Source organism: Acomys minous, assembly GCF_964271855.1.
Source record: "Acomys minous genome assembly, chromosome: 5".
NCBI classification, from domain to species: domain Eukaryota; kingdom Metazoa; phylum Chordata; class Mammalia; order Rodentia; family Muridae; genus Acomys; species Acomys minous.
Window position 1 is genome coordinate 122,636,146 of NC_140494.1, and position 27,203 is coordinate 122,663,348.

At 42.0% G+C, this 27,203-nt stretch overlaps 1 protein-coding gene across 6 annotated transcripts in view; it reads right to left on the bottom strand.

Annotated features, from left to right (window-relative positions):
• IQCH (IQ motif containing H) overlaps positions 1 to 27,203 on the bottom strand; it is a 187,065-nt gene that overhangs the window by 13,111 nt on the left and 146,751 nt on the right. For all 6 annotated transcript variants that reach the window (XM_084783866.1, XM_084783869.1, XM_084783865.1 and 3 more), the window contains 2 exons: positions 20,125 to 20,295; positions 10,635 to 10,757 (listed from right to left, as the gene is read on the bottom strand). In XM_084783866.1, coding sequence (XP_084639992.1) covers positions 10,635 to 10,757; positions 20,125 to 20,295 — 294 coding nt within the window. The remainder of the gene's footprint in view (positions 1 to 10,634; positions 10,758 to 20,124; positions 20,296 to 27,203) is intronic.

Below are 27,203 nucleotides of genomic sequence, written 5' to 3' on the forward strand. Positions count from 1 at the left end.
ACGTTCATCACTGGACTAAAATTGAAGACCCAGGTTGTAAATCTACATCCATGATTTTAAAAAGCTAAAAATATACACTAGAGAAAAAACAGCATCTTCAACAAATGGTTCTGGCTTATGACTCCATGTAGAAAAATGCAAATATTTATCACCCTGCACAAAACTCAACTCCAAATGGACTGAGGATATCAACATAAGACCAGATACCCTGAATCTGGTAAAATAGAAAGTGGGGAATAGGGTTAAATTCATCAGCAAAGGAAGAGACTTTCTGAACAGGACACTGATAGGGCAGGTTGTAAGTCCAACAATGAATAGATGGGACCTCATTACGCTGAAAAGCTTCTGTTTGCAAAGGACAAGATCATTCAGGCAAAGCTGCAGCCTACGGAATGGGAAAAGACATTTTTTCAGTCAGACATCTGATAGAGGCTTAGTATCTAAAATATAAAGAATTAAAAAAAAAAGTCTTGAGCTAAAAGAAACAACCCAGTATAAAAATGGGGTACAGACCTAAGCAGAAAGTTCTCAAAAGGTGAAACACAAATGGCCACGAAACACTTAAATTCTCAGCATCCTTAGTCATCAGGGAAGTGCAAATTAAAGCTCCTTTGAGATTTTATCTTATTCCAGTGGGGAGGGGGGAAGATCATGAGAGCCAGAGGTAATGGATGACACCAATGAAACACCGTCTTCTAGACGCAACAGGACTCACATATGAATAGGAGTGCGTGTATGAGCTCACAGACTGTGGCCACATGTAAAGCGCCTGCAACCGCTTCACGTCAGATAGGGTCCCAGCACGGGGAATGGGGAGTGGGTGTGGCCTCCTACTCCTAACCAAGAAGGTTGTCTACAATTGACAGCAGCTGGCGAAGGAATGGCGCTGGGTATACTCCGCACATGCTGGTGCAAGCCCCATTCCCAGAAGTAGTTGGTCAGTACAAAATGAGCTCAATGGCACTTTTATAGACTTTCTATCTTATTTTGATTGTTTGGGCACTTTTTTTGGTCTTATCAATCTTTGTCTATTTTGATTTTCTTTTTTCTGGAGGTTTTGGTGGATTTTTCTGTGTGTTTATTTTTTTTTTCTTTTTCCTTTGTCTGATTTTGAGAGAGAGGGAGAGGGGGAGAGAGACAGAGACAGAGAATGAGAGAGAATCAGAGGAACATAAAGTTGAGTGGGTAGGTGGGAAGGATCTGGAAGGAATTGGGGAAGGGAAAGACCGTGATCAAAATATATTGTATAAAAAGTCTTCCAACAAAAAGTTAAATAAATGTAAAAACATGTTTACTGCCAACATGCAAATATCTCAATAGTTTTATGCTGATCATGTTGAAATGAAATATTTTAATATATCAGGGTATATATTAAAATTAATATATTGCCTTACCTACTTTTTCACATTTAACTGTTGTGAAACAAATGTAATGGTATCTGTGTCTCACATATTTTTACTGGCACTGCTGTTCTAGGGCTTTATTATTATTATTATTATGAGTATAGCAAATTACTTCAAATAAGCAGTGTTTACTTCAGAATTTTATTTCTCCCTCTGATCAAATAAGTTCATGTTACCTGGCATGTAATTCCTAATCAGAAAACATTTGCTGATTTGTCATTTCAAGGTTTTGTGAGATATTGATTTTATCTCAATTTTCTTGGAATTAAATGCTTAGATGACAGAGCTTTTCTTCCATAGTTTACAAGTATGATTCAACCATTGTGCACCTTCTGGGGGTCCTCTTGACAACACAGTAGTTCTCCTAGAGCAGTAACCAGACAGAGGACGGCTATTTTGTTTTTACCTACTTTTACAATTTTATCTTTCTTTTAATCTTCAAAGCAGAAAGGAATTCCCAGGTGTGGCTGTTTTTAAATGTATCTTGTCTATCATTTGCAGTGTTTGTTAAATGTATAATTTGATATAATTCACCACTTTTGGAAAATTATGTCAGTATTTATTTTTAAAGTTTTATCTTCTCTTAAGACACTAAATGTATGCATGTTACAGGTTTTTGTCCCATTTTCCATATATTGCCAATCCCTTTTTGTGTGCTCATTTATTTTCTGTATAATTTCCCACTGTATTTCCCACTGACCTGTTTTGTTCTGTTGTTTTCCCTATTACATTAATGTATAAAACTTCTAATGTCAACTTTTTTTTCAAGACAGGGTTTCTCTGTGTAGCCTTGGCTGTCCTAGACTCACTTTGTAGACCAGGCTGGCCTCGAACTCACAGCAATCCACCTGCCTCTGCCTCCTGAGTGCTGGGATTAAAGGCATGCGCCACCACACCTGGCTTGGTGTCAACTTTTTGTGGCAGGTTTTAGTTCTGTAATTTTTACTTCCTAAAATCAGATTCAGGGCTTCAGTGAAATTACCTTGTTATTCAAAAAACTATGCTCTTATTTTCCTCTATTTTCTTGAATATTAATCATAGTTATTTTAGAGTCTCTGTCTGATAACTTCAATATTTGGAGCACTTGTGGACACTTTCTGTTTTTCTATTCGCTTTCAGTTCTTTTAGTATGCCTTATGATTTTTATTGGATTCTGGTGTCTTAGAAAATTGCAGAGGCTATAGATGGTGTTCTTGGTCAACATGGTGGATTCTGAGTAATTATTGTTTTCTCAGAGCACTGGCAATTCATCTGTGTATACCAAGGGCCGAGTCTAGACTGCAGTTCCCCCTCTTCTTTGTGTTTGGTCTTTTCTTCTAGGCAATTGCCCGCACTCTCATCGTCTTTTTGAAGTTCCCACTGAAAACTTGGGAGTGTTTATTAGGATCTTTCTAGCTTAGCAGCCTGGGAACTCTGCTCCCCAGTACCTCATGGTTTTGTAAAATCCTTGCCAGATCTTTAGCCTTCCAGCTCCTCATTGTATTAGGTTTCGGGAGCCTTGAGTTATTCTTTCCCAGGGCTTCCAGTGATTTAAATGGCACCTGTACACAGAGTGTTAGCTTCTTCTTTGTCATTCATTATCTTTGCACAAGGAGTTTTGGCTGGAAAGTACCAAACCACTTGACCATTCTGAACCCACCCTTTCTCTCTTTATGTAAGATTGTGATTTCTGTTTGGATCTATTGGTTTCAAAGCAAAGCAAAACAAAATATCTTCCTACCAAAAAACCTGGGCTAAATTTAACAGTCTTTGTTTGCTTATTTTTCGAGACAGGGTTTCTCTTTGTAGCCTTGGCTGTCCTGAACTCTGTTTGTAGACCAGGCTGGCCTAAAACTTACAAAGATCCACCTGCTTCTCCCTCCCCCAAGTGTTGGGAGTAAAGGTGTGCCACCACTATCTATACGGTCTTATTTTTAAGGACCATAGGTCTTCATGTATTGATTGATCAGTTGCTTGTGCTGGAACTGTCTTCAAAAAGCTGTTCTATATGTATTTGTTCAAATTTTACAATTCAGTTTTGATGATTAAATTGAATACAAAAGACAGAATGAGATCTCTTGGCATGGCAGGACATTAGTAACTCTCTAGGACAGTAAACCAGGAATTTTTTCAGCTTTCATCCAAAGGGAATAAGAAAAACAAAAAACTTGCTTAAAGTTGTTTGTCTTTAATATCCACAAAATGAGTATTTTATTTCACTTTTGAGAGATGTGAGGGCCTACACTTACACAGTACATCAGAGTAACTTCAATGTAGGCAGTTCCACTCCGCCTCCATGGCCGGTCTTAGTCCCTGGAAAGTGTTGCCTCTGGATATCAGATTCCTTGTAGGTTTGGTTCAGCCCTGTCCCTAGGCCGGCCATTTAAACTAACTTTTAAAATTTGTTTTTTATATCTTAAATTTGCTCCTGTATAAAACCCTTTTCAATAATTACTGGAAAGCACCATAAAAAAAAACCACCAACAACAAGATTTTGGTATACAGACTTCCAAAGCAATTAACTTTTTTAAGCCTCAGCTTTCTCATCTGCAAAATCAAAGCAATGATATTTGCTTTTGAAAGTTATGGCAAAGATGAAACAAAAATATCTGAAAATATTTTTACACAGTATAAAATGTTTAGAATAATGTTACAAGTGATTATGGATTGCCCATGATGTCTCCAGATTAGGTCTGGGCCTCTTGATATGGAAAGGTATGAGCTAAGATGTAGAAAATAGTTACCTGTCCAGCCTTTACCACTCAGACCCTGGCAGTAAAGGGACAAGGCCACTGCTATAATTGCTCCATTTGGGAGGGAAAAGAATGGTACAAATGGACGACAGTCTATAGCAGTTCTGGATTCCCACTGGGCTTCTGTATTGTGTTGGGGAAATACTTCTCTAGCAGGGTGTTTCCATGAACTTAAGGGGACTCGTGTAGATGTTGGGTTTTTTGTTTGTTTTTTGTGGTTCTTGTTTGCCTTCAGACTATTCTTTTTCCATAATAATCTTTGGCCATATCTGAAGTGAACATTAGAGATTATTCTTTTTCCTTTCTTTCTTTTCTTTTCTTTTTGAGACAGGGTTTCTCTGTGTAGCCCTGACTGTCCTGGAACTCTCTCTGTAGACCAAGCTGGCCTCAAACTCACTGAGATCTGCCTGCCTCTGTCTCCTGAGTGCTGGGATTAAAGGCATGTGCCACCACCACCCGGCTTAGAGATTATTTTTTACTTAGAATTTTTAATACTTTCTTATTCACTTACTCTTTGTGGATGGCTGAGTACTCAAAGGTTGGTTTTAAGTCTTAAACAGGTACAGCCTCTTTCAGTGCACATTAATGTTTCTTTTAACTGTTGAATCCCCCCTTTTTAAAAAATTACTTCAGGCTAGGGAGATGGCTCAGTTTATAAAGCACTTGCCTCACAACTATGAGGACCTGAGTTTGGATCCGCAGGGCCTGAGTAAAGAGCTGGGTGTGTGCGCCTGTAATGCAAACATTGGGAAATGGGAGACACAGAGAGGAGGATCCCTGCGTGTTCACAGGCAGCTAGCCTGGGGGATGTGACAAAATTCCAGGCTAATGAGTGACTCTGCCTCAGACAAAAAAGTAGAAGATGCCTGGGAACTGACACGGAGGTGAACCTGATTCCCACAAATGGGCTGAGGAGATGTGCACAGCGCTCACTGGTGTACCCACACAGGGACATGAAACACACACGCAGCTTCAATTTCAGTCAGCTTCCACAACTGCATCTACAGTTCTTTCTGAATGTAGCTAGGTTTTTCTTTATTTCTTTGTTTTCTTGTTTCTGTGTTCCTCTCGGTCTCTCAATTGTAGGTATCTTAAGCCTGCCGGGCTTTAGTAGAAGAACAAGAGCCTTTTTATTTTTATGGAGCTAATCTTTCTATATCAAAACATTTGCTAGATTCTATAATCTTTGCTGCATCCTGAGATCCATTCAGAGGTTTTAGTAGTTGGTTGTACTTGTAACTTTAATTTAATCCTTATTACAAGGCAGTTTTAATTTTTGTGTTTGTAAGAGCCCTTCAGTACTGTGCACACCATTGTGCGTTTGTGAAGATTCAAGGACAACTCTGGTGTTGGTTCTCTCCTTTCACGTTTCTAGGGGTCAGGGGTCAAACTCAAGTTGTCAGGCCTCTGTGGCATGCACCGTTGAGCCATCTTGCCAGTTCCTTTCAGAATACTTTATACCTCCTTTTTGAAATGTAAAAACTCAGCTTAGTTTTCCCAAGTTCCTAGAATCTGTTTATTTTCATTTCTGCTATATACTGCCTGATACATTTAGTGGCTCAAATTTTTGTATTCTTTGACAAAGTAGTCAGGATGTTCAACATATAAACAGTCCCGTGTCTTCTAACTGCTTTATTAGTGCTGTGGACATATTAAGCCCTCTAAGTTGTTATAGGTGCAAATTTTGCCAAATATTTCATCACTTCACAACACGATTATTTCCATGTCTCTCATGTCACCCACTGTTAATCACCAAGTCAGTATCAAACTTGTAGGCTTTGTTTAGGGACACCTCTATTTCAGTACTAATTTCTGTGCCAACCAGGTAGGCTGGCTATGCTTCAGTATTTGAAAAACAATTGCTGGTTGTTTATAACAACCAAAGCTGCACTTCTTGTTTGTGTTCTTCTTCCATATGGATAGCATGTGTCTCCTGTCACTGTTGGTACCCTCAGACACCAGACTGTTACAGGGAGCTGTTGGAACAAGCTTCCATGTTTTTCCAAGGTAGTAAAAAGGATATGGCTACTCAGATGTTCTGCAAAGACATGGCATATTTCACGTTGGCTCATATCTCACTAGTCAAAACAACTTACATGGTTTTGCGGGGCTGCTGAGGAAGTGTAGTCTGCTATGTGCCTGGAAAGGACAGAGCCAGAGTATTTGTAAATAACATAATGCTTCCCACCATGGTATTATCTGGGCCACAGAAGATGATTGTTGCTGGCTGTAGGGCTGTTTAAGACCATGGCACACTGCCTGTGCATGTGTGATACCAGCCCCCTCACACTGTTGCAGAAAGTAAAAGTAATGATGCTTTTCTCTGTATGGCTTGTGATACAATTGTTTCTTTAAAAAACCAATTGGGGCATTCTGTAGCATTCCAGAAATATCTGAAATGAGACTCACCAAGTTACTTAGAAACTCAGTAACGCATCTCTCCAACATTCTTCAAGAAAAAAATAAGCTCATAGGATATCTGACACTCCCCACACTCGATTTTGGGGGGAAAAATCACTGAAATTCTGTGATAATAATGGGAAGAAAACCAAGCTGAATGAGGACATCCTTGGGACTTCCTTTGGGAACAACAACAATAATACATTGTTTATGTTGCTTGCTTTTCCTGGTAAGAGCCCCCACTTTAAATTCAACCAAAAGCAAAACCAGGTAGTAGAGGTTACACTTGGGTTTAGGTAAATGGCTTTCTTTATATTCTCAGTATAACCTAACGAGAGAATGAAGTCCTAGGGAGGCCAGACTTACACACACTCCTTTGTAAGGTAGAGGCTGGCATAGGGACTGTGCAGCAGAGGTGGAGGCTTCTGCAGCTGAGGAAGAGGCGCTGAGGCAGAACATTTTCAAAATGGATCTCAGAACTCTCTCATTAGGCTGGCAATCACATTTCAGTTAAAAGGAAGCCATTTTTAACAGGAAAAAGCCCACATGGGAGAGAGCTGTGCACAGTTATGGGTTCAAATACCTGTGCCATATCATTCTTTGCTACATAGCCATGGGAAAACCTCACTGTGATATAGTAGAAACAGCACCTCCATACAGCGTGGGCATGAAAAAGAAATGAGATGGGGGAGTGAAAAATGCTCATCCCGGTGGCCGTCAAACAGTAAGTGCTCTAAAATCCTGGCCCATCATCCCCCTTCCTGAGAGAAGTCCATCAAGACAGCGAGGATAGCCAGGAGTAGTGAAGAATACCTATAGTAAAACTGGCAATAGTTCTACCTCAAGACCCAGCTGTATCACTTCTGGGCATATACCCAAAAGATGCTCTACCGTACAACAAGGACACTTGCTCAACTCTGTTCATAGCAGATTTATTTGTAATAGCCAGAAGTTAGAAACAACCCAGATGCCCCTCAAATGGAGAGTGGATAAAGAAAATATGGTACATTTATACAATGGAATATTACTCAGCTATCAAAAATATTGGCATCATGAAATATGCAGGCAAATGGATGGAACTAGAAAAGATCATGCTGAGTGAGGTGACCCAGACCTAGAAAGACAAACACGGAATATACTCACTTATGAGTGGGTTTAGCTATAAAGCACAGGATAACCATGCTACAATCCACAGACCCAAACAAACGAAGGGTCCAAGGGAGGATGCTTGAGTCTCACTGAGAAAGAAAATAAGATAGACACCTGGGGTGGATAGGGAGAGGGAACCAGATGGGAGAGCGGGTTGGCAGGAGAACAGGATGGGTCCACTGTGGGGAGGACGGCAGGAGAGAGAACTGGAACCAGTGTGGGAGGGTATCTCTGGGACAAGCTGGAAATCTAGGACAGTGGAAACTCCCAGGAATCTGAGGGTGACCTAGCACAAAGACTCCTAGCAATAGGGGATATGGAACAGGAAATGGCCACCTCCTGTAACCAGGCAAGACTTCTAATGGAGGGATGGGGATACCAACCCAGCCGCAAAACCTTAGACCCACGATTTGTTCCTGCCTATAAGAGGTGCAGGGATGAAGAGGGAGCAGAAAGTGAGGAAATAGCAACCAATGACTGGTCCACTTTGAGTCCGATGCCATGAGAGAGAGCCCACCTCGGACACTATTAATAATATTCTGCTATACTTGCAGACAGGAGGCTAGCATAGCTGTCATCTGAGGGGCTTCCCCAGCAGCTGATGAAAACAGATGCAGAGACCCACAGCCAAACATTAGGCAGAGCTAGGGGAATCTTATGGAAGAGGGAGGAAGGATTGAAAGAGCCAGAGAGGTTAAGGGCACCACAAGAAAACTAACAGGATCAACATAACACCTTAGGGGCTCACAGAGACTGAACCACTAACCAGACAGCATGCATGAGACAGACCTAGGCTTCCTACACACATGTACCAGATGCACAGCTTAGTCCTCATGTGGGAGGTCTAACAGCAGGAGCAGGGGTTGTCTCTCACTCTGTTGCCTGTCTTTGGGTCCCTTTTCCCTAAATGGATGGCCTTGTTGTAGCCTCAGCAGAAGAAGATGTGCCCAGTCCTAGTACAACTTGACATGCCAAGGTGACTTGACATCCATGGGAGGAGAAAGGGAATGTGGCATAGGAGGAGGGGAGGTGAGAGGGACGGACTGTAAGGAGAGGATGGAGGAAGTTCCAGTTGGGATGTAAAGTTAATAAATAAATGAATGAATGAAAGAAAAAGAAGTGTAACTCATCACCCAAGATACAAAGGTGTAAATAACTCCTTAAGTTCTGGGCTTTATTTTTCTCAAAAGTATTATAACTCTAATCAAGTGCAAAGCCCTTAATGGAAGAATAAACACATTTCAGGTAGTAGAAAATGATAAAGTATGCTTTGTTTGGAGCTTCTTTGAGACTTCCCTGCCAAATATGCTGATTCACAAAATGTATTGTTATGATGCTTTAGAAAAATAAGATAAAAAGATTAGCTACCTTGTGGTACATGGGAATGTTTCAATCCCACCAATATGGGACTATTTAATTCTGAAGGGATTGTGTGCAACAGATGTAACAATTACAGGTAAATCAGTTTATTCTGGCATTTTCATTCTTTCTGAATTTCATCAGATTTAATGTAATTTGCAAGGCAATATGAGCTCCATTATATATGGTTACACCAGCACATATCAGGGCCACATGAGGCCAAAGGGCCTCATGATCTTGACATTAGTGCCCTGGCAGCTTGCTGGAGTTGCCAAAGGTCATCCAGGGCATTCTGTTCACAGTTGCTACTGTGATTAAGGTCTGAATGATTTTAAAGGATGCATAACAGTTGATCTTGAAAACAGCATTGGTTCTCAAGTAGTAAAACCCAGAATTCATAGACATTAGGGCTATGAATGTGGCTCAGTGGCAGACTATTTACCTAAAATTAATAGATATTGAATTGTATCTCTACAAATCAAAACATTCAATTAACTTGCAACTGTATACTTACTTTGTCATTTTATGTGGGCACTGAATTTCTTTTTATATTGTTGATGTGATATGTGGTTGGGTTTTCTCAAGTAAGTACTGAGTCACATAGTGTCCTAGAGCAACCTGGAGTGTCAGAGATGTGAAAATATGTGTCCAAGTGGAAAATAAGACATTATTTCTCTAGAGTAACATGAGTGTCTGGGCACAAACTGGAGGTCCTGGTTTAGGAATAAGTTCTTGTAGTGCACATGCCCCATGAAGCTACATTGGGATGGAGCAGCTGCACAGGGACTAAAATGGGGATGCTGCCTCCCTCTTTAAAATATAATCAGAACTCCTTCCTGAGAGAAATCATCAAATATAAACAACAGAATGATAAGGACCTAGGCCTTTTGTTGTTCCATAATTTGTATTTCAAACAAAACACTTATGTGACTATATTGGAAATCAGGCCTTTAAGGAAATGACTAAGTTGAATGAAGTAATAAGAGTCCAATCCTGGTCCTTTAGAGCTGGTGCCCTTATGCAAAAGACATCACCTCCCATGGTGTATGTGTGTGTGTGTGCTAGGGACATAAGAAGAGGGCAGTCTACAAGCAAACAAATGGGTCCTCTTATGAGGAGCCAAATCTTCAACAAGTGGCTTGATCTTGGACTTCCACCCTCTGATTGTGAGAAAACAAATTCTTGCTGTTTAAGTCACTCTTTCAGGGCTGTCTGTTCTATTTGTCTGAGAAGACCAAGAGGCTATTTCTTAGCAAGCAGCAGTGGGTAGGCTCTGAAGGCCCAGGATGCATGCCCGCTGCAGGATCAGGACATGCCCCCAGGGTACTCCCAAATCTGGTAACCGGGCTGTTGCTCTGTGATGTGGTTGTTCAAGTCTAGAGAGGAAGGGAACTTTCCAGGACTAAGCACTGTCCCTGTGGAGCTGCTGTTGTTCAGGGGCCTGTCCTGTACAACACCTAAGCTTCCTCTGACTGTACTACCTCATCTGAAAAACCATCTCTCTGAAGGAGCAGCGGTTTGCTAGCCACCTAGCTCGTGCGCAGACCTGCTGGGCCCAGCTCTGAAGAACTATAACTACAACCACTCATACCTCGAGGTCATAGCCAATGCCGTGGGCCTTACAAATCTGGAGGAAGACATAGTAGAAGACCAGTGAGAGATTGTGGTGCTTCAGCTTGGTGGTCATCACTGCGTAGCGACTGGTTTCTGATGCCTAAAAAGCCACAACTGAGAGTTAGACTCTGAAAATGTTTAAATCAAAATTTAACATTATAGCTATAGATTTGTAAAAAAAAATTGCTAAATAACACGGAAGTGTTTACCCCACCATTGTTACTCTGCTATTAATATAGTACATTGCTTTGGAACATTTGTCATAACTAGGGACCCAAACTACTACTTTACTATTTTTACCTACCGTAAGTTCATACTTCATTTGAATTTCATTAGTTTTCCCTATTTCTTCTTTCCTGTTTCAGGATCCCATCTTATATTTGGTGAGATATTATACTCAGCCATCTTATGTTCCTTATGTTCTTTGGGAGCTTTCACAGTTTTTCTGAGTCCCATTTTTTTTTTATGAACTTGACAATTTTGAGGAGTATTGGTTCATTTTTTCATAAAATTCCTATTGACTTGTTTTTTTTTTCTGATTTTTTCTCATGATGAGACTGGAGTAGTGTGTTTTGAGAGAAAGAGGACACAAATATAAACCACAGTCTTTATCACCTCGTACCCAGGGTCTATGCTATTGTATTTTGGATGCTATTTCCTGAAAGTCACCTGTTAAGGGATGATGCAGCATGACGAGGTAGGAGTCTGTGGAAGATCCTTAGGTCACTGGAGACATGTCTCAAAAGTGATTGTAAGGATTTTGGTCTATTTTAGTCTCTATTTTACTTCTTGGTTCACAAAATGGTTTTATTCCACCATTCATCTTCTCTTATTGTAATCTGTTACCCCCACTAGATGTCCAAAGAAATGGGCTAGTCCACCAAGAAGTGGAACCTCCAAACTATAAGCTAAATAACCCTGTACCTGGAAGATTATTATCTCAAAGCTGACCAACACATGATCAACATGACATAGTATTGACAGTGCTAACAAACTATTCTCTTCTCATACTATACTTTATAGAAGTAAGCCACTTTGTGTTTACAAAAATCTCCTCTTCTAGAGAGAGCCGATTTGGGGATTGGCTAACTGAATTTTCTGTTGGGAAGTGGCTATTTCAAAAAATGTTTTTACTAGCAGATATTAATTATACATACAAATGGGTTTCATTATGGCGTTTTCATATATGTATACAATGAATTTCAGTTATACTCACCTGTTACTCCTTGTTCCATCTCTCCTTCCTGATGACCTCATCCCTCTTCCTAAGCGGCCCTTCCACTTTGCATGCCTTTCATTTGCTTTTGCATACCTCAGTTGGAAGCTATCCCAGAGACTGGCTATAGTAGGCCCAGAGAATTTTACTTTTATACGTTCTAAAACATTTACAATTTAATCTACACAAATTAAAATATTGAATGCTAGCAGCTTTGCAGCACTCCATTTGTAACATGTTATATTTGTCTTGGCCAGTGAGCTGTTCTTGTGAGGTAACTGGGAGTTTGGAGACCTGCACTCAGAGCCATGACCAACTTTAGGGTTATAAAAGATGAATGCTCCTGGCCCAGGTCTTGAACTGGAGGGTCCCACAGGTGCTTGGACTTCCACAGCAATGTGAAACAGAAGTCAAAAGAAATGCTGGCACACAGCTGGCTTTGGGGTTCCTGAAGATCTGTAGACAGATCTCAGGCTCTGTCTAGGAAGTATTGTGGGACTGGTTGAGTCCCATCAGAGAACAGATATCGTTACTCTTCCATAAGCCTTCTGCATCTTCCTTCCTGCTCCCTCTTCCTTTCTGACGGGTACATACGTCCAAATTCTATAGTCATCTTTTGTAATATGTCTCCCTGTCATGTGACTTTTCATCAACATTTATTTCAAACCCTATATGTGAACATCCCTGTCAGACCATGGGTGAGGATGCTTTTCCCTAACAAATGCTAGGCCCTCACAGGCTAACACATTTTGAGTCATGTATTGCGATTAGGATTGTCCCCTCTGTACCTACTAGGATATTTTTATTTTCAGCAGACACACAAACACATAACTGTTTTTCCTACCAGTGGTGTACCAAGTAATATTTGATAACATGTATGCATTTCACAATACTTAAAATCAAGAATTTTATCGCCTCAAATATTTATCATCTATTTCTTTATAGTAAAAATTTTCAAAAGTTCTTTTTTGAGTTTTTTTTTCTTTTTTAATGTGCTGTGCATAACTGCTGTCATGCTTCACAACACTGTGGTGACAAGGGCCAGCTAAGAGAAGGTCCGACTCAGCTGGCTAGACTTTACTGTCCCGGGCTGTGCCATCCACCTGCCTTCATAATGAAGGCGCAGTGGAAGTCCAAGCCTTTGCACATGGATGTGAACTGCAAGCACACTGGAATTGCACTGAGCTGCTGAGCATGTAATTGTGTGGTAGTTACCATGAATTCACAAGGTAATTCCATCCAAGGTAATTTTTGTCTTCTAAACTTATGCTACCTTAGGATATAAATAATCACAGGCAGTATTATGGCACAGTCAATGAGAGAGGCAGGAAAATAGCTGGTAGGTAGATGACCCTCCGTACTGTGCTTCTTAGTCATAAAGCATAACAAAACAGCTCATGGACTAGCAGAATGTGACTTCTGGATGTCAATAAGACCAGGCCACCCAAGGCCACTGCTTGGTGTAAACAAACTGTTGTCCCCCGACCCACCGCCCCTGCCACACATAACACCTCTTTTCATTCCTGAGTGTAAAATGCATGAAGAACAGGAAAAGACTCAGGATATTTGCTATGTCTCTGAGTTGCTATTTATTTTTCATCATTGTCACACCACAGCTGGTGAGTTTATTACCCAGTAGTTCTAGAGATGAGGGTACAAGGAGAATTCCACAGTGGACAGAACATGTGGAGTCAGGAACGCAGTGGCCCAAAACCTGTGAGGCCATTGACTATCTGTACAATCCTCAATTTCACAGTTAACGTCTGAATCTGACAATGCCCTGCTTAGCACTGTGTCTGAAGTCTGATGATTCATACCTACTGTTCTTGTCCCTATTCCTTTGAAAGGAATTTAGACCATAAATAAATATTATTTCCTAGGCTGTTCCTTCCTCTATTGGTACCACTTGTCTCCTGGGATTCTGACCATCACCACAAAATTTATTGGTTTTCCTCAAACCAAGCATCATTTTCATACTCAGATGTCCTCAGGGTCCTCTCCTTGCCTTCAGGCTGAAATCCAGAGCTTCACTTAGTGGGCAGACTCTTCCAGAGTCTCAGTGCACTGCTCTAACCCCTGCCTTCCGGTTCTCCACCATGCCCTAAAGGAACCACGGGTCTTCTCAGACATGCCTTTACTAACGGAGGCCATCTCTTCCTTTCTACTCACTGACTACACTAGACTTTGAGGCCTGACCAATTTCCATGTATGTTTGAAAAGCCTCCTGACCCGACCAGGCCCTCATCATCCTGCAGGAGCAGCCGCTCTAAAGGCACCTGTAGATGGCCTTGTGGGTTTTCTTTGTGAAAATGTATATTATGGTCATGTTTTAGTATATAAACCGTTCACTTCTAGAAAAAAGATGGCTCATGGTTTTAAGCGATTTGATCTTCTCCATACTCCCTGTTACTTATTCAGACATCGGTGCTGCCTAGGAAACATGCTCACGCTTCCTTTTAAATGCTACAGCTCCTTCATGATCACTCAGCCCATCCTGTCACTGAGCGTGGCTGAGCTCAGACAGATGGAAAGACAGTGGGTGACACTAACTGGAAAGTGATTCAGTCAAGGGACCTGGCTCTCCCTTTGGAAAGAGTGTTCTGAAGCCTCGATCAGGCTTCTAGGAAGGAGCTGAAGCACCTAGGAACTCCAGCCCTGACTCTGAGACAGCCTGCACATTAAACTTTGGCTTTCCCATTGGCTTGCTAAGTAATCTTTACCATGTGTTTACCTTCTCTTAACACAAATCTTCATATCTAAAAATGAACATAATAGTTCATGCCTAATATATTGGGTTATGAGCAAGTTCCTGTGAGGGTTTTGGCGAAGTACATGTGGGGTTAGGCTTAGCGCACTGTGTTGCTGCCCTCACCCTACACTCTGTGGCAGAGCCAGGCACTGCCCTTCATAAACCAGGAGTGCTTTGCCACTTGTCCCATTTTCCTTCACGCTTCATGTGTTGGATGAGAGACCTTCTGAATTTACTTCTAATTGATTCTTGCTGAGTGTTGACTGATACAGCTAAGTGATAACTAATACAGTCTTAGGTATGGCCTGCCATAGCAATATTACCCCTTCTAGAAGTTTCTGCAACAACAATAAAACCAACCTAAGGACCTTTTCAAGAAAGGCTGCAGAATGGGATATTGGCCTTTCCTGTTTACTCCCAGGCTGTGTTCCTCCTTCTGTCTTCTGCAGCCAGGCTTTCTACAGACAGCCCCATTCCCTAGGACCCACAAAATCAAACTGCTCAGGAGACCTTGAGCACTGGTTAGCCTGTCCTTACTTACAACTAAGGAAACTGAGGCCAGAACAAAGATCAGAATTCATGATCCCTGAATCCCAGATCAACACTCTTCACTCCAAATTCCCACTGACTGCATCTGGAATGTGTGGGATCTCAGGAAGTTAGCCTCTATGAAAACAGAAGAAACAGCACACAAAACATTATCACTGTTAGTCTAGTCTTATTAAACTACCTTTCTAAATCACAATCTAACAAGGATGCTTCAAGCTAAATAAAAGAAGCCCAGAATACTCTTTTCACTGGAGAATATAATTTTGCTTCAGCCACAATTTAAATTGATTTAGTTCTGAGCACAGCGTCTGAAGTGTGGAGCGCATTCTATTTTCACCATGATACTTGTTTTGACAGTGATGCATTTCAGTTGACATAGCTGAAATCCTTATGTAATAAATCTCTGCCTGAAAATTAATCATGTTTATAATATTCTGAGAATTAATAACACCCATTGCTCAAATCATTAACTTAAAAAAGGAGCTTCCAAAATCTGTTCTCGGCAGTAAGGGACCACAAATAAATGAATGTTTGATAAAATAATCCAAGTAGCAGTTTAACAAGCGTAAACTGGAATGTGGCTGCAATAACACAGAACTATTGTTTAAGGGTTGGCAGAGGCTGATGAGGTTCTTATTCCAGTTATGAAGCAGGCATCCACATGCATAATGAACTGCTCTCTGAATTATTAATGTGTTGCTTATTTAGCCTCATCTGTCTAGAAGATAATGTATCCTAACTCTAATGAGTGATTGGTTTTGTACATAATTACAGTAGCAGCAGTAGTGGGGAAATGTGTGCCTTCAACGAAGGACTTCTAAAAATAAAGTCATCACATAAACTCTGATGCAGTTGCATTCTATCAAAATCAAACCCGAAGCATTTGAGAATTCATAATAAATTACAGGAGACAGAGTCATTATTAACATCATAATTTAACACAAAAGGTTTTACTTAATCATTCATTACAGATCGTATCTGTTCAAACGCGTATAAATGACTTGGGTTGTTTTAAGATGTTAGCAAAGATGACTTTTTTTTTTATGGCCACTCAGTAACTGTGGTTTAGAAGGTCCAGGAAGGGAAGGGAAGAGTGAAAGTTGATCATTTATCCCAATTTTGAAGTTAATTAAAAGTTTTTAAAAATGAGCCCTCTGGTGTGTGTGTGTGTGTGTGTGTGTGTGTGTGTGTGTGTGTGTGTGTGTGTACACCCATATGTACACAGGTGCACATGCACAGAAGGTAGAGATGGACACTGAATGTCTCCCTCAGTCACTCTTTTCTTTTGAGACAGGGTTTCTCACTGAACTTGGAGATTACTGATTCCTCCAGGCGGCACTGCACCCAGATTTTTACATGGGTGCTGGATATTGAAAATAGGTCTCCATGCTTGTGCAGCAAACAATGTACTCACTAACCCATCACCCCAGCCCTCCTTTCTGTTTCTAAAATGTGAAGATCTGGGATTTCTCAGGCTTTATTTATGCCATCAAGTGTATTTTGTTGGTTGGATTGCTGGCTGTAAAGGAGTCTGTATTAGGTCATCTCTGAGCTCTCCTGAGAGTCTAGAACAGGGTCTTTGTTCACTTGTTTGTTTGTTTTTGTCTCAACACAGCACATTATTAAAGGAATAGAAGCAAACTAGGAGCCCTTTACTTCATAGTTCTTAGTGCTGAGTGTGCTGCTATGATCAGAGTGGGTTCATCATCGTAGAAGCCGTCCTTGAGATACAGTGACTCCTTGTATCTTCTCTTTCAGCCTTTAACAGGGGCCTGATTGTGAGCCTGACAGTATCAGAGTGTGCTCATACTTGCTTAGGAAGTTTCAAGTTGGCTGAAAATTGTACTGTGTACACATATGTACATGTTTCTTTTTAAGGAACTTATTGTATGTGTAAATATGCCTGGGGCCTGCATACACACACACACACACACACACACACACACACACACACACACAGTGGTTCAGGCTGGCAGAATCTATTGCTTTCTGAAACCTAAAGCACTTTAAGTTTATTCTCACATCAGAAACCCAGAATAGCTTTTTTGGCATGATTCTGGAAACATTTTATTTCTTAAAGTTTACAATGCTTTTCTGTTTTGTGTAAGCAGTTCCTAAAAGTATATAATAGTTTTTTGTGGGGTCAGATACCATGGAACTGGGAGGAGCTGATCTGGAACAGGAGTGGGGTTGAGTAGTGTCCAACCCTAAAAATCTCATCTGAGAGAGGTAGGAGTAAAAACCACTCCCTCCCTTGCCCCAGGCCTGCATGTCCCTGCATTTGGGGGTCCTCACCTCTGCCACCTTTGAAGTGGTCACAGCATGGTGGCCAGGTTACAGGTTAAACTTCTTCTCTTCCTCATAACCTTATAAGATCATATCCAGCAAGCACCTGGAATTATTCTTCATGCAAGTAACATTCCCAGCACCTTGACCCTGGACAATAATGTACACTCACAACAAAAGCCTCTACCCACTCCCCAAAGGTTTAAATAATAGCCTTTGCTCCTCCCAGTTAAACAAGCTGTTCAATAAAGCCTGCCTCCTGAGAAGTCTGTTTCTCACTACACTCACCCCAAGCCTGAGGTCTCCATCTCCCCTCCCCGCCCCCCAGCAGTTCCTTCCTGCCTTGATCTCCCTCTCAGGCCACTGCTCTGATCACAGTGTTAAGGGATGGGGGGAGGAGTAGGAACCACAAGTCTTCACAGACTTCCCGTTCTTGGTCTATAGCTAAGAATGACACCTAGAGGCAAGCGGAGGAAAATGGGAATGCTGCTGATTTGAGGTACAACTACTGCCATGGCGCCCCAAGGACACACTCTGATGCAGTAGCTTGTCTTTACAAGGTTGTACTGCTACTAACTCAGCTTCCAGCTTCTAAGTGACGTGGAATTTTACTTCATCTTTTCATCCAGCCCTGGACCAAGAGTTCCACAGATCCTTCTGGTGAAGAGAGACACTTTATGTAGAGGCAATTTCCTCAAACCCACCTCAGTTCTGCTTATCAATAGACAAAAGCTGAGGTGATCCCTAGGAGCAAGGCCCTGGCTGGCATCTCACTGGAGGACTGGATTGATATGGGTTTAAAAAAAGAAGCCACACGAGTGCTCAAGACATCAGCAGCCTCTCTAGGATTGTGCGGGTAGAGGGAAGAGTCAAACAGGCTCCTGTAAGCCTAAGAGGCATCTAGAGCTGAAGATGTTTAGCAGAAAAGTAGGAGATGTTGCTCCCAAAAGGCTATGAGATAGAGTCCAATTAAATACTGATGGCTGTAGACCAGGCTGGTCTTGAACTCACAGAGATCCACCTGCCTCTGCTCCTGAGTGCTAGCATTAAAGATGTCTGCCACCATACAGGGTTGGAATTCTTCATCTGGTTAATATATTTGGATATCAAGTGGCACTTCATTTTCAAGAAGGACAAGAAGCCGCTGCTTGGGAAGACATAAGAAACCCTTCAGCAGCAGTCAGGACAGTTGTGTCTGCAGAGCCTCAAACACACCCTATACCAAGGGCCATCTTGCCCTATTGACCTTTATTCTTTTTTTCAATGACCTGCTTAGCTACTTTCACAAGCACTCACTCTCCTCATGGAGATCACTCTTTATGTCCTGGATGCTATAGTTGGTAAACCTCACCAGTAGCAGGTCTCAAGGCCTGTCGTCCTAGTGATGACAAAGGAGACCATGGTATAAAAAGGGAGATAGATCATGGGAGGGCTCATTAATCAGTCAAGGAAAACTATAAGATCCTGATCTTTTTAAAATCCTGGATAGAAAATGAAACCTCCAGTGCCAGAAATGGCTTACATCTGGTTGAGTCATTGGCCAAAGGAGCTCATCCCTAGTGATTGCCAAGGCTGTTGGTTATTCTCCATAGCCTGATGGTAAGACCTTATTGCATTGAACACAGAGAAGGCAATCTGATGCCCAACTACAGCCTTCACCCCTACTGACTAGTGTTCATGGTGCTGGAAGGTACTCTGCATGCTACCATTAACGCAACTATAAACCCTGCAATCTACAGTAGTGATCTTGCCTGCATGATATGCTGGTGCAACCATGGCACAAATTTTGTACGAGTAGCCAACCACTCTGATTGTATTTAAGATACACTCCAGGAGATGGAACCCATACCTGACAGTGCTCAGGTAGCCAAGAACCTGAGACTGAATAAGCCATGGACCTATGGAAAAAACAAATACTGTTGTTCTGCTAAAGGAAAGCAGGAATAAAATGACTCATGACATTCTGCTATGTCCATACACCAGTGACTCGTTTAGCCATTATCAGAGAAGTTTCTTCTGGCACTAGATAGGAATTAACACAGAAACCCACAACTGGATAAAGATTTTGTAACACTCAGTCCTAAATGGGATCAAACTCTTCCCCTATAGGTTCAAGGAACTATGTGGAAGGGGAGGCAGAAAGGTTCTTCAGAGCCCTAGGGGATAGGTGACTTCAAGGAAACAGTGTCTTTTAGACACAACAGGACTAAAGCACATATGAATTCAGAGGAATATGGCAGCATGGACAAGTTCATTCCAGACAGGGTTCTCTGGTCTCCAAGAGGATGTACAGGGGAAGACAGCATACAGCTTTAAAGCTGTCAAGTCCGAGCAGTCTAGTCTAGGAGTTTGGGTCTAGAATTCTAAGCTCAAAATGGAAATGAGGGTTAGAAAAATAGGGATGAGGGCTGTCAAAAATAGCTGGCTGTATAGAAAAATATGAAGAGAACTGGGAGATAACCAAACGGAAAGCCTGTGGCCTCCAAGCTTTCGCACCCTGCTTCCTCTTCCTGGGTGGCCTCTCCCTTTTTTATGGCAGAGATCGTCACATTTATGGACTTTGTTTTAAAATGGCTCAGTGACCTGTCTGGTGTTTATTCTCTCTTTGCTCACTTAGCAGTTGAGTACTGTTGAATGCCAGACCAACCAGAAAGAATTGTAGCTCACCAGCTCAGCCTGGATACTAAGCCGCTTCTTTTTCTTTCCTCGATCTCGATCAAAACGGGGCACTTCCAGGGTGCTCAGACTACAATCCAGATGGCCATTAGTCAGGTACAGGGTGAGCTGAGTCATGGCTAGCTGGTCACTGTAGGAGAGGTTGAGGCCTGTTGTCCATACCTGGGTAAAACATGAGTCAGACAAGTAAAGGTTTGATGAGATGGGAGAAGAAAGAAAGCCACATCAGCCCCAACTGGGTCAACAGGCCAAACTAAACAAGTGGCCATGAATATTCTTGTCTTTGCTTCTGTTTCTGTAGCACACGGCTGAAGTATAGAGCTTGTGTCTTACATTAGAATGTATGTGCTACGTAGGACGTTAAAAAAATGAAAATACCTGGCCAAGACAATCTAATGGAGATCTTGGTGCATTTTTGTCTGCTTGTTTTTTGGCCTGTGGTTTGTCATTTCAGAGGTGGACAGGACAAATGTTCTCTATTGAGATTGGATAAAAGCTCGACAAGGTGGTAACTAAAGTGGAAAAATGAGTGCGGATAGGATGGAGTAAGAAAAGAGAGTTTGCCTTGACTTTGGAAAAAACACGATGTCTCTGGGAATTTCAACGTGATTCTTATCAGAAAGTTACAGGTGTAAGGTAGTAAATCTACTACAATTTTACCTGATCAGCCTGCAAACTCACAGTGCCCTCGACAGTGGCCTGATGCTAACATCTGGGACTGTGAGAAGATTATGACGCAATACAGGTTTAGATGCTGGGAAACACAGACAGGTTAGTTATACACTTGCTGATAGCTAATAGATAATTGAGTGATGGTCATGAATTTATTTGACAGATAATAACTGAGCATCTACTATGTGTTTAACTGGCAGTGACAAAAGTAGGTCATGTGCTACCTCCTCCCTTTCCTTAAGGTTACTTGTCATTTCAGACTTCTGTGAGATTCCTAGAATCCAACTTAGCTAAATGTTTAAGGTAGAACATGCAAGTCACTAGAGAGTCTAGGCCATGCCATCAAGATGACAGATCCACATGTGCTCAGTGACCCACAGCACAGTGGGATGTGCACTAAACAATGATTATGGAAGTAGATAGGACAGACTGCGTTTGCTCTGTGGAGTCCAGGCCACCTCCGAAGGTGACATTTGAGCTTTAAACTAGTAATAAAGCCATGGTTTGCATGGATGGAGAACATCTGGTGTGTCAGGTACTTCACAGACATCTCTAATCTTTCTAGTTTAAACTACGACACATGCTACAAATTAAAAAATGTTCAAGAGGTACCTAAGTCCACGCAGTAAATAAGGGGTGGCACTCAGATTCTATTCATTTCTGTCTGGCCCACACAGCTCTTGGAGGAGAACACTGATGCTCTTGCACCAATGCTCCAGTCAAAATAAAAGTCAGAGTTACAGAGGATCAGAACATGTTCTTGTTTAATACAGTCCATGCCATGAAAGTGTCTTGTGGAGAAAACAAAGTATTGTATTTCTGGAGCATGCTGTAATTAGCCGTAATGCATTTTCACCATAGGAAGTTGGAAACTAACACATTTTCATGAAGATTTGATTAAATATTTTCTTCCTCTTAGAAAGCCTACAAGTGCCCCACTCACCAACTCTGTATGTTAAAATACATAATACATCTGCCCTAGAGTGGACTCCTCTCTTACAAATCTAGCAGTGAGTGACTTGAGTAAGCACTGAATGTAAATGGCATCATTATAAGGATATTAAGAGGTCAAGCTGTCAAGGCCCCTTGCTAAACTGAAGCTAATTTCAGGATCATATTCGCACAGTAATCCTCTTTCATAACGGCAAATAAATCACATTTGCAACAATTGTTAAAAACTAACTGCCAAGTATCTGCTGCAGTTGTAAATATCCTATTTGTCAACTTAAATATTTCCCGCTGTATGGCATTACTTGTACGTCAGATGGGGACAGCTCCTGTTCCCTAGGAGGAGAAGGTGAACTTGCATTCCTTACGTATCCGTTTCCTGAGTTTCTCTTTTTATGCTTTGGTGCTCTTGATCAAAAGGTGATGTATATACAAAATATTACTGATATTTTTTGTTAATGATATTGATGTTTTGATGCTAAGGCTTTTGATAAGAAGGCAGCATAGTATAGGGAAAGAGAACCAAGGAGTGAAAGCACCTGTACATGGCCCTCACAAGCAGCATACCTTTAGGCTAGTACTGATGCTTTCTCAGTCTCAGTGTCCTTAAGTGTCAGGTATGAACAGTAATACTTACTACATGGAGTTTTGAAGAAAAACAAAAGAACAAAAAACAAACATATATAACATTGCCTGTTAAAGTAGAACACAAATGTTACCTATGATTACTAAACATCCCCTTTAAGAGGACAGTTTCGTCACTGAGCACAGTGGTGCCAGCCCATAATCCCAACACTCAAGAGGCTGAATCGATGAGGATCTTAAGTTCAAAGCCAGCCTGGACTAATAGTGGGAAATGCTGTATTTTAAAAAGATTCTTAGGAGACATACTTTGTGTGGCTGTCAGACGGCACTATTTTCTTAACTGGTTTGTCCCACAGTGGCAGGCTTTGGGCAAGGCTGCGATAACTCTAGCTCCATTTTACTGGTGAGGGTACTGAAATCCAAAAGTGCTTCCTAGTATGCCTGAGATGGCAGAGAATGGCCAGAGCTCTGAATTTTCTAGAGCTCAGTATTTTTGCTTCCCCAGGCTGCCCTGACTCCTTGGTTCTGAAAGGAAAAAGAACACATTTCCTTACGCCTTTCCCTCAACAGCAGGCTTGCCTGATTTGCTTAGATAATTGTTCCGTTCTCCATCTGGTTTTCCCTGCTGAAAACATTGCCCAAGGCATGCTTGTTTGTATACAGGGGTTCCAATCTCCCCCTCTAGATTGCTAGTCCTTTAGGGGAAGCTGCTAAGTCTTTGTCTTCCTGAAGCCCCCAGTGTGTGGGGTATGGCTGGCAACACAGGGTACATCCACTATTCCAGTCCCATACTGTGACTGACTTGAGGCCCATTCAGGAGCAGGCCTCTAGGGACATTTTAAAGCTGAGTCCAGATTCAGATCAAACAGATAGGCCCTGCACCTCCTTGGTGCCTGTCCCTTGTTCTCACTGCCTCTTAACTTAATCTAATTTTTAAGTTTAAAATTCAGTGTTAACTTTAAAAACTTACAGCTCACTGCAGTGGATACTCTGTCACAAGCAAGCCACGACAGTAGCCTGTACAAAAAGCACCCTGAGAAGGGATCGTGACTTGCTAGGATGGCTTGTAATGGCTAACTTGATGCATTAACTGATTAGATTTGACGGTAAGGATAGGACAGGAAAGACTCTTAGGTAAAACACCCAGTATAATCAGGTTACTTTATAGCTAGAACAGCTCTGGCGTAGGTGGTAAGGGGGTTCTACCTGGGCCACAGCTCAGCATCAAAGGTACACAAGAACCTACAAGTCTTATTTCTCGTCAGAAATCACTTGGTGATAGCTGTTTGTTTGGTGATTTTAAAAAATAAATTTGCTGAAACTAGCAAGGATGGTAGGGAAACTCACATCAAGGCCTTAAGAACACAAACAACACAAAATACTCACCTCAGCATTACTTGTAATACTGGAACCTACAACTGTCCAGCACTTGGGCATTAGATAAAAAAATACAATTATCTAAATGATGAGATTGTGTGTGGTATTATTATGAGATATGATGGTTGTGAATAACGTGATGATACAGTGTGCACAAAAAAGATGATAAGAAGTTGTGTAAGCAACATGACTTGAGCTTTGCAAAAATAATATGCACACAAAAGACTAGAGGAGAATATTAGAACACGTTGACCATCAGTGTCAATATTAACAGAATTATAACTGTACTTTGATGGATATTCTTAGACATATTCAAGACATGCTCTGTCTAACACAGTAGCTGCCAGTCGTCACATGTAGCCACTGGGCACTTGTAATGCCGCTGGTACAAATTGAGGTGTGCTGTTAATGAAAAGACACATGCCGGATCTCCAAGATTGAGGAGATAAGAAGGGATGTAAAACACCTCATGAATATTATTTTATACTAATGAATGATGAACTGATGCTACTATAGCTATTATGGGTTAAGTAAAAATGTTAAGATTATTTTTATCACTTTGTTAACTTGTAAGAATGGGACTTCTAGAAAATAACTGCACATAGCTTAACAATCCCTCGTCCAACCGCAATTTCCCCGAAGAGGAAGGAGGGCCGGTGTGGGGAGAGGAGGCCCTAGCTCCCCAGCCCCCGACTGTGTCCTGCCTGCATTCAGGGAACTGCGACAGGCCAGAATTGTTCTACTTTCAAATTCTTTGGGATGACAGGGCAATCACATGCTCCCATGCAGGAAGGGGTAAGAGAGAGACCTAACGGAAAGCTCTTGTTGCCTAAGGTATTCTGGGCAGATGGAGGCCGCCTGCTCACCCCTGCTGCTCCTGCTTCTTTCTGGTGACAGGCAGGATGGATGGGTGGTGGAGCATGCAGATGTGGGCAGCTGTGATTTGGCCCTACATTCTGTAATCGTCTTCAAGTGCACTTAAAGGTCCATGGCAAAGAGTTTTGTTTTGCTTCTTGCTAGCATCAGGCTAAGAATGAGACTGAGGTGCTAGTTTATAGATTAGATAGTAGTCATTAAAGAGCTAGAATTTGTGAGCTTTAAGATTCTGCAGATGTTTTACAAATTCATCTTCATGTTTTTGTCCCCCTTTCTTCCCTATAGAGAAATTGAGGCTCCAGGAAGTTAAGAGTAATGATCCAAACTGATACTATCAAGTGTCTGAGATATACTTTTGTAATTCAGAACTAAGTCATCTCTTTGGGTGACACGTCCCTTGACTAGAGTCACTGGAGATTATGGTCCGAGTGCGTCTATAAGGCTAACTAGGGATTGTAAAGATTTACCACTTGGTGGGAAAACTTTTAAATTAAAAGACTTATTCCCCAAATTAGCCTTTCTTAAGGGATACATGCAGCACTGAGAACTCACCTACTTCAGAGCTGGCACCAGGCCTTCAGAGTAAATTGTGATATGTGGCCCCTCTCCTCAGCAGCTTGTTTGGCTGAGGGATGTAGGAATGAGCTCCCTTGCCCATGCTTTTGTTCAGATTATGGTTCTAAATCTGATGGGGAATCTGTTTTTGGACCATTTGATTCTTCCTAGAGAAAGGCCAAGCCATCTGTCAGAACCATGGGCAGCACAGAAGTGGATCAGCTGAAGAAGCCAGGTTATGTGTCTAGCACCTCTGGGGCTAGCATACTCCAGCTGTGGGCAGGCTGAGGCTCAGTATGTTCTTCTGGCTGGACTAGGAAGTGAGCAGAGGACTTATTTTCCACATACAGCTTCAGAGGCTGGGACTTTGCTGGAGGATGTTGAGCAGAGATGGATGGCATGCTTAGGTGTGTATTTTTGAAGAGTTGATATGCAACGAGAGAAGGGACCATGAATGCCAAGGGTGGTGACAAGGAGTCCAGTCAGGACAACACTGCCATAGTGTGGGTGGTAGATGGCGGTGCAAAGACCAGTATGGAAACCATTAGGGGTGAAAGGACACAGACACATTTCAAAATCAGGCCTCAAAGGACATACTGATGGGTTTGATGTGGGATGTCAGGCAGAAGAATCAAAGATATCTCTGGTTTCTCCAGAAAATGGAAGCGTTATTTCCTAGTAGGACAGATTGAGGACTACTTAAGGGGTAAAATCCAGGCTTCACGTTTAACTGTGTTCATCTTGAGACACTTTGTTCTGGTGGACAGGATGAGAGCTCAGGCACCTCTTCTTCTCACTGTATTTTAGGAGCATGTGTTGGGCTACACTGTAGGCTTAAAGACAAACCAGGCCCTAACAAGGAGGCTGCTCATCTCTGATGTCAATTTTTGAGCATGGAGTACCAGGCTTTCCCTGGCTGAGGAGACAGTGTGGTGCACCCACTGTCCTATGGACCTTATCTAAGAGACTTTGGCAGAGACAGGTCACCCCGTTTCTCACATGGTTCGGCTGAGATGCACTAGGCTTGAGAAGGATGGAACAGATGCCAGCAGTTGAGGATAAAGAGGACTAAAGATGATGTTGGTTTAAGGGAGGCAAATGGCCTCCTGGATTGAGACTTTTGGACCAGAGTTACAAGGACTTGCTGAGGGTGCCAGACTTGCCTCTGCTGTCTGTGTCTTCAGCAATTTTGTTCCCTCTCTCTGGGCCTACTTCCTTATCTATTAACACAGGCCAAAGGCATGGCTGCAGCTTAGTGTGCCTAGCACACATGAGGCCCTAGGTTCAATATCTAGTCCTGTCAAATCAAACTAAGTGTAACAGGCCTAATGGTGTGGAACTCTGTGCTCTGTTGCAAGGAGACTACATGAGATAGTGTGTGACACTATTACTGCAGGGGTCTGACAGAGCCACGTCTGTTAAGCCCATGATCCTTCTTCCCATAGGACTGTGGAGACAGTGGGAGAGAGTCAGGGCAGTGGGAGGGCTCAGTTGCTAGACTCTGACATTGATATACTTGCCCGTGTAGGAGAGACAGGGAGCAGAACAGGCCCCAGCTTCCCCGAGAACATGAAGTTGTGTCCTTGGCATGTAAACGACATCTCTTCCCCGTCTAGGATCATTGAAATGCCAGACAGCATTGAGCGCTGTATGGTAGACACACATGACAATCCTTAAATAAGTGGGTGCACCACACTGAAAGAATTCTCAATTAGTGAATTATTAATATGATTGTGATATTTAGTAAGAGTTGTTTGCATCACGTTAAAAAAAAATCAGTAGACAGAGGAAGCAGCTGCTTCTTGGCTTGTTGCCACCTAGTGGCAATTTCTGGGATAGCCCAGTGTCTTCTAGAAGGCTCCCTGATCAACAATTGAAGCAGCTTAAGTCCATCCTGGAGTCCTTCCCCATGCTCCTGTTAAAATGATTTGCCCAATAGGATGTCCTCCCCTCTCACCCACTTTCCTGGTAAGTGAAGGCTTTCATGAGACATGCCCCTTGGCTAGTGTCCAGATATAAATGAGTATATACCATTTGACTCTTTCTGCTTCTGGGTG